Source organism: Scomber scombrus, chromosome 6 (genome assembly GCF_963691925.1).
Source record: "Scomber scombrus chromosome 6, fScoSco1.1, whole genome shotgun sequence".
NCBI classification, from domain to species: domain Eukaryota; kingdom Metazoa; phylum Chordata; class Actinopteri; order Scombriformes; family Scombridae; genus Scomber; species Scomber scombrus.
The window spans coordinates 14,421,718-14,435,576 of NC_084975.1; the positions used below are offsets into that span (position 1 = coordinate 14,421,718).

Consider the following 13,859-nt stretch of genomic DNA (forward strand, 5'->3'; position numbering starts at 1 on the left):
CACATATTAAGAGTTTTTGTTAGTATTGTACTTAATGCAGATGTTCATTTCAGGTGATCCATCCTGGAGTCCTCTTAGAAGAACTGCTTCCTACCGGTGATGATCCTATCTGTTGACTAGATCTGATGCCTGTGTGGAGCAAACATAATGAGGTGCGTTGTTGTCCGTCACTTGGGAGCCCAGGGTGTTGCCATTCGTCGAGCTACAAACCGGACCACAGGAGGGGTTACAGGTGTTCTTGAGTCTGCGCAGGTATTCTGCATGGACAGGTTTGTGGCTCTGCAGCACCCTGATGGCTTCGTCAACTTTGAACCACTTACGCTTCCTTCCTGTGGATGAATAAAAAATAAATATCAGCGAAAAGACAAGAGCAAGTGGTTATACATCTGGCTTTCACTGATTAACACGTAGATGTTGTTAAATCACACTTCAGTTGAATGTCACGCTATGATGGTTGTCTTTTCCTATCGAATCTGTCGGGCGATAAAGATGGGTCTAATCTAATATGAGCTTCTCAGAGATAGATGTAGAGGGGTAAAAATACAGACACAAGAAAGTTGGCATTGAGTCATTGAGATCGTGATGGATAGTGAATGATGACTTTCATCCCTGAAGTATTTGGTTTCTGCCTGTATTTATATGTAAAACTAAATCAGCCGACAACGCATTGTTAGCATTCCCAAAGGACAGCGAGGTCAGCATCCACCACCCAAGTTGAGGAAATCTACACTGCAAGAGACAAGTTGAAGTTGCTAGGTTCGAGGTGAGGTTCACATCCTGTGTGTGGGTTCGGCAACTGATGAAACTCAGTCTGTGCTCGTAAAGCTGCAAGGCTAAACGCAACTAATCATTTCTTACACACTCTTGTCCAAATTTACAAAAAGATTATATTCTATCAATTTGCTTTGCAAATGTTTCATAAAGAAGGACACACACACACACACACACACACACACACACACACACACACACACACACACACACACACACACACACACACACACACACACACACACACACACACACACACACACACACACACACACACACACACACACACACACACACACACACACACACACACACACACACACAGAGTGCCTTTAGGTAAGAAATGCTGACTATAAACATACACCAATTATTTTCTTTTACACTGTTTGTGTAAAATAAAACTATATATAATTTGTAATTTGTTTTGTACCCAGACTGGACCTATAAAAGTGAGATGTTAGAGGAAAACAGTGTGTGGGATTAAGGCTGGACCAAATAGAGGCACAGGGGTGTGGATTTATCAGACTCCGATGATCTGAAGCACATCAGGGTAAAGATGCACCAATACCAGTTTCGGTCTGATAATGACTAAAACAGCTGTACTGGGTATTGGTGACAATTGGACAATCTGGTATCGTATACCATTATTTTAATCAATAACATAGCATATCATTTTACAGGCCTGGAGGGCCGCCAGACCAACGAAAGACCCCGCCAGGCCAAAAGATCTTTTTTGTAATGCCAAAAAATAACGCCAAATATTCATTCATTCAGAAATCAATAGCGTTTGGGAGCCCCTGGTCTGAAACAGGAGTCAACCTCTGTTTCGTTGCCTGGAAAACTCTCTGTAGCATAACTCCTTTAAGGAATAGAGCAGTGCACAATGCGTGTGCATAGAAACAGAGAGAATAAAGGAAATGTGTGGCTGCTGAGTCATCCCCCCCTTCTCCTCTCTAAGCAGTCAACCTATATGTGAAGCACTGTAATAACAAAGTCAATTTATATATATATGTATTTATTTGTTACATTTTGTTTTACAAAGTTAGGAATGCGATGTTTAAGTCAAGCCTGATTTTGTCTGACACATAAAAGAATGATCCCAGTCTCTTCCACACAGTGAGGCATACAGCTTATTAATAAAACACCAGTATAGGCTCAGTACTCAGTATAAGCAGATGCCCAAAGCACAGGTATCAGTATCAGAACTGATAATGTTTGATCGGTGCATCCCTACACTGTGGCCCCAACCTGCTGCTCCCTCCAACATGGTCTTTCCACAGTGAGCCTAAACTGATACATGGCTTTGCCAGTCTGGTTCAGCATTCAAGTTTTATTATCTTCTCTTAAATCTCTTCTCCAGAGTAAGTGAGAACCAAAAGAAAAAAAACAAGGCATCTGAATAATGAGGAGAAATCAGACACGATGCCCATTCATCAGCCGATGTTAAGGCCACTTCTCATCATCTCCTAATGCTCCCAGCCACACTTAAACCCAACCCCCCGAATTCAGTCCAATTGAATGAAAATCATGTGAGGTAGTGTGAGCAGGGACTGTACATATACATGTTGCTCACTCAAAACATGTTATACAACAGATGAAAGGTAATTTATTAGGGTCACTTCCCTGTCACACAAATCATTTGATTCTCAGGCCCCCAATATGCTTTACTAAAGCTCTTGTTCCATGCTGTCTGAGCTGTGAGTGATATTGCTCAACATGCAAAAAAAAGCCGGAATTTGCTGAACCACAATATAATACAACATATTCAGGAATAAACTGTGCAGTACTAAAGTTAGAGTGGAAACTAGCATTCCTGACCTACTTCAGTTAGTGTTTTATGGAGTCTTCATGTCACCAATCTTTCCAATTACAGCATCTTCCATAAAAATGATCTGTCCAGTAAACTGACAGCTGTGAGTTATTTATATTTTACTTCCAACCCATTATATCCTCGGTGCTAAATCCCAAAGTAGTTGGTAAAGGATTTCAACATGGCCTGTGATAATAAGAGGTTGGTGTGAGAGAGGAAGATTCACCACTGAAGCACACCACTGCTGGCCTTTCAAGAGAGTATGTGGGGGGGGGGGGGGGGGGGGGGGGGGGTATTGCCAAGCCTCTTTTACTCAGTCGCAGCCCTCATGCAGAGCAAGAGAGGACAAGTATGGAAGGGGGCAGTGGTGAGTGATGATAACTGGAAAACAACTGGGCACAGCAAACATTCCTCCCCGTTTGTGAACAGGCTGAACTCCATTACTGTTGGTAAAGGGAGTAAATGTTTACGAAACTTTTTTCCAGACCAGTTAGAAATAGTTAAAGATTTGGATTACACAATCCATTAGGCAATTTTTACTAAACACATTCAAACCTTACTACTCGTAATTCTTCTTTGGCATGCCTATAAATACTGCACCTCAAAAGGCAACAATAGGCAAAATAGTAATTATACTAAAGAAGCTATGATCCACACTTTTTAATCTTTTATGCAACATTAATCAAATAACTGGAGAAACTAATGGTTTATGTAACGGATTTTTCACTGACACTACAGCACGATATTCTGAGCTTTGAGCCACAAATGAAAAACCTTAAATAACCCAAATTAAAATGCAAATTAAAATACTCATTTGAGAATTCCTGCATGCCCTTAAAATTGCACAGATATATTATGATCTGTGTAAATGTATGTTTTATTGTATGTGTAAATGCTTTAATTTGCCAACAATGCTGACCTTTCTTACACTGCAGGTTGAGGGTCCTGAATTACTAACTTAAAAGGAGGAAACTGGACTTGGAGCACTGCTGTTTACCCTCAGGGTCTAGGATCAACACATGAAAATCAAAATGTCTGTGTTTTCTTGTAAAATACTGAATACTTCTTCCTTTTCAGCCTATAAAAAATCTTCAAAACAATCTATCAGAGAAGGAGAATGCAGGGAAATTACACTGTGTATGAACTGCAAGGCAATAGTTTGTGATGAGTTGTCACATGTTGATATGGCTCCATTTTAATGGCTAGAACGGCAAAAATATTTGGAACCACCGACTTGGAGGACCAAATCTTTATAACTTAAACAAAGGCCGTCTTGCTCCTGAAAAAGTATAATGAATTATTTGTGTGATATCTGACATCTCTGTTTGAAATGTGTGCATTTATTGTAAAAGGCTTTTTTCATGCAAACCTATCAGCAACATGGTGACAGTGGGAATAAAAATATAAAAGGCATACCGATGTTGACAGAGTCCTCCCAGTCTTCCAGTGTCTCCGTCACTATGAGGATATACACATAGGTCCTGTGCTTTCTGTCTTGATTGTGCTGCAAAGGTTTAGATTAAGACTGATTTATATTACAGCTATAAAATGCATGCTTGTAAATCTGTCATATAAAGAATTGTTTAAACTGTGATTAACTACATGAGCAAAACAATGTAGTGCTTTAACAGTCTCTGAAGACTGGCAAATAAAAGTGTCCTCAGTATATTAATATGATTGATATACGATTGTTAAATAATGTATTATACATCATGTCATTGCTTTTGGGCAGAAACCTCATATCTCCATATTTTGTCATTTTTATTTCTTTTCATAAGTCAGTGCTATTAGTCAAGATTTACATTGGTGTGTTTTACAAATATTTAACCAAGGAAAAGTACTAAAAAGAACCTGTGACTAAATCTCGTCACTCCATTGGATATATTGGATCTTTTAATTACCTGGAAAGTAATGGTTTTGGACATACAAGGTTTGCCCGACAACAGCAACAATGTGAGAATTCATTACAATTTTTCCATGACAGTTTGACAAGCTTACCTCAAAAATCCCAAGTAGTCTGCCAAGCTTTCCCTTCACACCAGCCTGTGCACACAGGAAGAAAACTAATCAAGAGTCATTCAATATTTTTTACATCTGAGTTAACACAAAGCTCTGTACATCACACGTTAAGTTCATGATGGACTGATAAATTTGTGCTTCCGACACTAACAAAGCTGCATGATATTGTCATAGAGCTGCAACTTGATGAGAATGCATGACCTGGTATGAGGAACAGTATGTTCAAATGTTCAAATGTGTATGCATGTTGAACATTTGTCTCATGTAGAATGGGAAACCCAGCGGCTGGGTGACATCCTTGCTTTGCCACGTGCCTGTGAGAGCAGACATGACCAGGTAGATCTGAACTTAGTCTGAACGACAGGACGGCACAAAGTCAAGATCCTTTTCTGCTTACGCACAGTTGGTTACAAATTTACTTTGGAGGAGGGTGGCCACTGAATATAGCTATGACAACAACTCATATTTTCTAGGGCAGTGGTTTCTAACCTGGGGTTTGGGACCCACAGGGAAGGAAATAAGTTAAAAATACACCAGCTACACAAAATTATGTTTCATTGTCATTCATCTTTAATTCAGGCCACAAAAATTGTTCAAATTAAACAGTCTGTTCACATAGACATGCACACTGGAATTAGTAAAACATTTTGTATCAAGGGTCCTTTTTTTTTTTTTTTTTTTAAGTTTGGGAAATGCAGCATTAGAGAGTGTCAATGCATCTATGCAGCTTGTGGACCATGCTCCAATTCAGAGGACGTTGGTGGTATGTACAACTAACTTTTCAAATCAAAATTATCCCTGCTGCTCGCTGGGAGACAAACAGAAGCATTTTAAGAGTTCAGGGCTTTGTTTAGCACTTTTGACTCCTGGTATGCAGCACATTCCAAACATTTCATTTTAGAGCCGCTATAGGATCAGTAAGGGTGTCTGGAGCCCCACAAGACACAGAGATTATTGCTGTGTCCCAATTCCATAATACATACTCCAATCTTGATATATAATGTTTTTTGCAATTACTATACAAGATAGTGAACAGGAAATGATAAAAATCCATGTGTCATTGCACAGTAATCAAACTGCAACTTTTGAATGTCGCTGCCAGTTAAGAGAGCGTCAAATATCTATGTAAATAGTTGTTTTGTTTTCCATAATTTTTCTGAAGCTGTTTCACCACACTTTATGATTTATTTTTGGGCAGCTGTAGACAGCTCCTGCATTCACTTTGTGTATTACATTGTGGCACATCAGCGTACATTAACAGCACATTCAAAAGTCAAGAGCTTTTCAGTAGTCATACTGTACTGGCTTTTTTGAGCATACTTCTCATGTGAATACACAACATACTCAATACCTGCTTAGACTTAGTATTAATAGTATGGAATTGGTAAACTACTGTATGTCAAATTTCTCTTCAGCAATTTTCCCTCCAAAATTTTGTCAAGACATTATTTATAATGGCTGCAGTGATTATAATCATACTGTAGGACATATTGATATATTGAAACAGAGATATTTATGTGAGGAAAATTTCACATTTTCACTAATTAAAACGATCACCTGGATCCATGATATTGATGTGATGACCTCGACAGCAGGGTATTGAAACATGGCGATTTGAATTGTTAGTTCACAGTAGTTGGTTTGCAGCTCATCTATATTCAGGTACATGTCTGGTCTGGGAGGCACAGGATGTGGGTAACTGGAGACCCTTCCCAAATGTCACTGCCATACTTCAAAGCTGTCAGCACACTACTATCCAGGGCAGAAACTCACAGCTCACTCCCCTTGCAACACCCTGGCCAACTACCAGCAACCCCGCCACTTAACCACAGAACAATTAACTGGCTATTTATGCGTCACTGCCAAATATTTCAAACCCTCATCTGGACCCTGCTTGTAAAAATGTGGGAGCACCTCATGCTGTGAACACTTTTAACACCACAATCCAAGAATTGCTGCTGTACTTATTTTCTGTTCATGATGATAATTACTTGTTGTGCCTCTAGCCTTTCACAATGAATAGTTATATGCATCAATATTTTTAGAATTTGCAAAAAAAAAACTCCTGTAAGATTAGTAGTTCATACCTGTGGTTTTGTCTGTTTGTACTCATAAACTGCATATATTTTGTATGTAGGTTTTCCATAACATGCCATAACATTTCAGATTTCCGTTTTTCAAGATTGCTTTTGGTTTCAGTTTAAGAATCTAATTTTAATACACTTGAGCAAGGTTGCCAATTACAGTGAATTCCTGCTTTGTTTTTTGGCAAAGCTATCACTACATAACTGCGCAGGGCTGGTCAGAGGCTTTTAAAAACTTGTTATGTTGATATGCTCACGTGGCTTTGGTAAATACCATCACCTGAAACTTCAGGAGTTGATTTCCATACCAAAGACCTTTTGAACACATGAATTTGACCTCGTTCACAATCCTTCAATGTTCACGTTTGCTTAGTTTTGTTTTGGGACAACATAGCTTGTAAATGCAATGTTCTTCATCAGCTGATTCTCACAACTCAACTGTGTGGAATTCTCACAACCAACAATGAAGTCCCTACTTTCACTAATACTGCAAAAGAGTACATACAGTATACTTTGGAAAAGTACATACCACAAAAGGTAAAAGACAAACAGTTACATAGTATATTAACCTTTATCTGTGTGTGTAAGTGTGTTTCTACAGTGAGAAGCTCACCTCTTCATACACCTCTCTTACAGCAGCCCCACAGGGCTCCTCCTCAGGCTCCATTCCTCCTCCTGGCACAATCCATTGGTCTGGATGTCGACTGCTGCTCACCAGTAGCACCTGCCGAGGAGAGAGAGAGAAGTCTTCATCGGGTCTCTGCTGCCAGATTAAGATAGATCATGATTTCAGGATGACAAAAACATGGCAATGGCATGCCCACGTTTAGAGCTTGTCACCACTACAGGTGTCTGGTGGCAGCTCAGTGTGGAGCTATTCATTCAGCATGAAGCTTATAGAACAACTTACATGTCATGCCATACTTTCACTTAGTTTATTTAATGCAACGTGAGTGTGGTGTCGATTGGTCACACTTGCCACATAATTAATATTAGTGAATGGACTAGTTTTCCACTCATCAGCCTCTTGCCTGTTTATAGATGTTCCCACATTACAACCTCTGATAAATATAATAAAATGTGTTATTTTTTATGAAACATTCAAACTTGAGAAGTGATAAAACCTAATGATCAGCAGACAAATCTGAAAGGCTAGAACTAGAGTCACATACTATGTTTAACTGACCTCAAACACATGCAGTTTGGTCTTTTCTGAGTAGGGTACTCCTCTGGAGATGAAGTCACTTGACCTTACACCCTATCTGGCATCACACTGACCAAGCTAATGCAACCGTTCAACAGAAGTTTCCAAACATCAAAATGTGCCTGCATTCCTGTGGAGACACGATAGTGGAAGCATGGTAGATTTGTGAGGAGCACTAATGATAACATCTTCAGTGCCGTCGAAGCTGGTCTCGATTGCACAGAAATAACTGTGATGAGTGAAACTTCATGCTGACATTTGGCGGTAACTCATTCTGTAACCAGGTCAAGTGTAAAATAAAACCTTTAAAAAAAAACAGGGCTCCATCAGATTCAGAAACAAATTCATGCAAACAATATTTTGACAGCATTAACGTTAACTGAGCTTAATCCGTCACCAACACCAAGCTCATTAAGTATTAGCCACCATTAGTGAAACGACCACTGGAAAGAGCTGCTGTCCACCTGTTTACTTGCTTTGGATATAAATGTTTTAAATGCTTGTGGGTTTGACAAAACTCTCTGTTTCTGTTCCTGCATTTACAAACTCTCTGGAGACCATATGGCTGGTTTCAAACACTGGCAACTCTGTCAATATTTATATATGGAAAACAGGCTGAGTCAGAGGGTACAAGTGATTTCACATTCCATGACTTGGACCCTGAACATGGGTAACTACCTACTATTCTTTACAGTACCATACAAAATGATGGAAGACATAAAAAGAATGGGAAAAGTGGATGCCAAAAGATGCCAAATAATGCATCCCTTGAAGCAATTTTGCACCTTTCTACATGAATTGCTAACCTAGCATGCTAACTTATTTAGTATCCACCAGGACTGTTACACTGTATGTAACAAGAATGTGTTGCAAAGCGTTCGCTGTGTGATGAATGATGATGAATTGGCGAATGAACAGCTGCAGAGGAAGAGGGCAGCTTTGAATCTCGGCCCCTTGGACTACCTGTGCAGGACTCTGGGGACTGCAGAGACACTGGCAGCTGTCTTACTGACACAAATGCACACAACACACACACACACATGCATGCGCAATTTCACACAAATGCCATCTGAAAAACGTAGGAACTTGCACGTACGCAGCTACTTGCATACGCACACACTCGCAGCCAAACGGCTTTTCAAAAACCACTGGATCAGCAGTTGTCTTTCGGCATGAAAACAAAAGAGCTTAGCAGAGGAGGTTAATGACCCCGACGGACACAACACACACCTCTGTGTGAGCTTAGTGAGGAAGAGCTCCACATCAGCTATATAGTGATAAACACCTGATCACAATCCAGCTAAAGCACTGCAGACAGATATTAAAAGTCACACCAAGCAAAAGCAAAAACATAAATGGAAGTTCAATTTCATTTAGACTTTTTAAATTTTGTCTAGTTCTTATAGATGTGTGACATGTTTTGTCTGTTGTAATGCAGAACAGTGGAGCACGGTTAATTGCACTGAACATCCATTAACTTATTTAATTTACTCTGCAACCTGTGATGCTGTTTTCACCATATTGCCCAGCTGTAGTCAGATCACAGGTGAAAGGATCAGTCAAATCAATGATCAACAGAAAGTTACTCTGCAACTACTCTGATAATATATTCATCTTTTCTGTGATTTTTGAAGCAAAAATACAAAACATTGGCCTCAAAAGTATAAAGATGTTGATGTTTTTCTCTCATGAAAAGGCAGTAAACATATGCATATCTTTTGGACTGTTAGTTGGACCAAACAAGGAATCTGAATATGTCACCTGAGGCTCTGGGTCATTGTTAAGGAGCAATTTTAAATCATTTGAATGAACAATTAAATAAAAAGGAAAGATTCATATTTTCTTTCCTAATTTTATTACTATTTTGGAAACAGTTGTGATGTTGAATTCTATTGTAAGATGTTGTTGACCGGAAACATTTTTTACAAGATTGAACGTAGCATATTTAGTTGCAGAATTTACATGATTTTTCAAGAACAAAAGTTGCAAATCATCTTGTCCAGCACTTCTGCAGACCTGTGTCAGTGCACGGTGCACCTAATCTCAAGCTGACAGTGGAGGATGTGATTGTAAACCTGGCATGCAGACTGGATGGATAGTTTACCACATAAACTGTGATGCATGGAGTCAAAGCAAAGACAGTAGGAGTGAAGGACAAGATCAGCGTGGCATGTAATTTGAGATGACTGCCTCATCCTCCAGTGTAATCATCAATAATCAAAGTGATATTAGCATATGTCAGCACTCTGACAGGGGAGGGAGAGACTGTAAGAGGGATCAACAGAGAGAGAGAGATGAGAAAGGGGAGAGGGTGGGAGCACGAGGAGCAGGAAAGCAAATCTGTCAGGGGACAGCAAGTGCCTGCACCTTGTTTCTATAAATTGCAGCTGATAGGTCACTTCGTGGTTTAGTACGCAGTGTAACACTCCACCCCCTCCCCACCCCTCAGCCCCCTACGACCCCACTCCCCCTATCGCATGCAGTCCTGAGATGGGCTGCCGTCACTAGGCAGACATGTTGTGATCTAGGACACCCCTGCCCTCTCCCCCACTGTGTCACCACTTCCATAATGGCCCACTCTTAACTTTTACCAAAGCCTCCTTTAATTCAGCAGCATAAAATTAAAAATTCTGTGCTCTTTACATGTGGATTTTATGAGCTCATATTAGGACCAGAAGGAGTCTAATAGGAGGCAGATTCACACTTTCAACTGTACTGGCAGCGTTTTCATTCTGTAAAGCTCCAAATTGTCCACATGCCTGTAAGGTGGTATGTAACACTTGATATTTGTATATAAAAAGGTACCATTTCACATTTGATATTTTATTCAGCATTATGCATTCTTGAGTGTGTGTGAAGTCTTACCAATGTTACTGCTGCAACTAATGATTATTTTCATTATCGATTAGTCTGTCGATTATTATATTAGTTAATGAAAATGAAAGTTTGGTCCATAAAATTATGAAAACAGTCAATCACTGTTTCCCAAAGCCCAACAAATGTCTTGTTTTTTTCCTGAACAGCAGTCCACAACCAAAAGATATTCAGTTTACCGTCATAGAGGAGTAAAGAAACCAGAACATTTGAGACGCTGAAAATAGACAATTTGGTAATTTTCTTCTTAAAAATGACTCAAAAGGATTAATCGATCATACAATATTATCAAAATAGTTGGTAATTAATTTAAAAGTAGGCAACTTATTGAGTAATCCACTAATCATTGCAGCTGTAGTAATATTGATGTAAAGCACTTTAAGTTGTACTTGTTGTATGAATTGTATTATACATAAAATGTATTATTATAATGCTAATTTTGCATTACGGTCTATGACTTAATACAGACTAACAACAAGTTGAGGTGGCAAATGTTGCAGAACTCTACTATTGTACTAATGTGACAAACAACAAAACTCAACTGAAAACAGTCACAAAATGCAGCAGAAACAGAACGCAGGTTTTACAGGACACAGTGGCATATGTTTATATGGAAATGCTCCTGTACAGAGACCACATCAGCTGATGACAGTATAACTTGTGAGTGAATGTGGATGTGAGATTTTATAATGACAAGTGGTATTTAAAGGCTGAGGTGTTTCACATATAACTGGTGGCACTACAGTCTATAATCACATGCAACATTTAGACCTATGAAGTGTGTTTGTGAAAGCAACATATCATTTCATACATTCTCCTCATTGAGCGTGCACGGCTGTCACTGGAAATAGACACACTGAGGTTGCCTCCTCCTTATGAATTATGCTCGAATAGATTTACAGTGGCACAACTCCTGAGGCAGTTATCTGGACTTCCTCTTGGACAGGAAATGAAAATGATGGTCTCCTGTTGGGTGCCAGCTTGTAAGACCTGTGGTTTAATGGGTCAAATATTTGGCCCAGAAGCCACGTTAATGTTCATCTACAGACCTAAAGACACCACACACGTGCGCGCAGGGATAACCTGAAAAGGTTTATTAACTTCAACAGTTAAAGCAGGCTATACTGCAGCCTATTTCATATAGTGTATGATAATTAGCAGGAGTTCAGGGGGTGAAATGGGACTATAGGTATGTTAAAAAATACAGCTTGTTCAAGAGTCCCAACGACGGCCACTGCAAACACTGCAGACAGTTGAACGACTAGCCGTCGACATACACGTCTTACCTCGTCCTCTTTCTCGTTTTTGAAGCACAAACACGCCGCTCTTCTTTTGAACCCTTCGCCGTCGTACGTCCTGGTCTGGTTGGGCTTAAACTTCATCATATATACACCCCAATAGTCGAGAGGCAGGAAACGTAAAAAAACCCCAAAAAAAACGTGTTGTTGGAAAAGCAAAAACCAGGCTTCAACCAGACACTGTAAGTCCGAGAGATATCTAGAGTTGGGAGAAGCAGAGCAGCGCATGCCCTGTAAGAGTTACTGTCTTCAAATAGGCTAGTCCCAGTTACACAGTGGGTTTTCGGTTCATTCATTCCCGGGATACGAGACAATGTCAGGCTGCATCTGTACGGTCCTGTGTTGTACCCACCATGGTGGTTTAGTGGCCGCTGTCAACACGCATGATTCAACAAAGTGAGCTGCTACCAGCTGACCCGAGAGCTGCCCAACAGGCTGCCTGTGTTGTATCGAGCTCTGTTTCCCCGTCGAGATGTGTTTCCCCTAGTCCCGCCCCCGTCCGAAATGACCCGAAAGGCGAAGGAAGCGCGCGTTCACAAAAAGCTCGCCCACGAGCTGCTGTGCTCGTACCACAGAGGCACTTTGGAGAGAGCTAAGGTTCAAAACTGACTTTTTTAGCAAGTTTTGTCTGAAGAAGTTGTATTGTAGAAGTGAAATCCAACTTGCATGACTGTCTAGTTATATTGTTAAACTGCACATATGTTTGCGTTTTTATGTCTTTATTAACACAACCAACGACTGTCATTTCTATCAATAAAAAATATTATTTTTGTGAGAGACTTTTCATTTGGAATGTTATGGACTTTTGGAAGGAAGTGTGCTCATTCATTTATAGCCTAAATTTAAATAGCTATTCTATCATATTTGTCTTAAATGCAGCTCCATATAACAGGTAAAGCACATCCTGACAGCTTGGAATATTACTGTCAGATAATGTTCCCCCTCTGTTCCATATGAAAGGAGGCTCACACATCTTTCAAATTAATACTGCTGACTCATTTCCCCACAACAGATAAGACCTGTGATTTTCAGGCTGATATCATTAAATTTGACCATTTAAAACAGGGGGAACGCATCCTGACAGCTTGGAATAATACTATCAGATACTGTTCCCCCTCTGTTCCATAGGAAAGGAGGCTCACACATCTTTCAAATTCATACTGCTGACTCAATTCCCCACAACAGATAAGACCTGTGATTTTCAGGCTGATATCATTAAATTTGACCATTTAAAACAGGGGGAACGCATCCTGACAGCTTGGAATAATACTATCAGATACTGTTCCCCCTCTGTTCCATAGGAAAGGAGGCTCACACATCTTTCAAATTCATACTGCTGACTCAATTCCCCACAACAGATAAGACCTGTGATTTTCAGGCTGATATCATTAAATTTGACCATTTAAAACAGGGGGAACGCATCCTGACAGCTTGGAATAATACTATCAGATACTGTTCCCCCTCTGTTCCATAGGAAAGGAGGCTCACACATCTTTCAAATTCATACTGCTGACTCAATTCCCCACAACAGATAAGACCTGTGATTTTCAGGCTGATATCATTAAATTTGACCATTTAAAACAGGGGGAACGCATCCTGACAGCTTGGAATAATACTATCAGATACTGTTCCCCCTCTGTTCCATAGGAAAGGAGGCTCACACATCTTTCAAATTCATACTGCTGACTCAATTCCCCACAACAGATAAGACCTGTGATTTTCAGGCTGATATCATTAAATTTGACCATTTAAAACAGGGGGAACGCATCCTGACAGCTTGGAATAATACTGTCAGATAA

General features: G+C 39.9%; 1 protein-coding gene across 1 annotated transcript; it reads right to left on the reverse strand.

The window, feature by feature from the left end:
* Positions 1 to 102: 102 nt before the first annotated feature.
* On the reverse strand, positions 103 to 12,493 carry nudt4a (nudix (nucleoside diphosphate linked moiety X)-type motif 4a). The gene is made up of 5 exons (XM_062420262.1): positions 12,049 to 12,493; positions 7,298 to 7,408; positions 4,580 to 4,624; positions 3,998 to 4,085; positions 103 to 329 (listed from the first exon to the last, which is right to left on the reverse strand). The coding sequence occupies exons 1-5, from the start codon at positions 12,286 to 12,288 to the stop codon at positions 106 to 108; spliced, it is 708 nt and encodes a 235-aa protein (XP_062276246.1). The 5' UTR covers positions 12,289 to 12,493; the 3' UTR covers positions 103 to 105.
* Between the last annotated feature and the right edge of the window lie 1,366 nt (positions 12,494 to 13,859).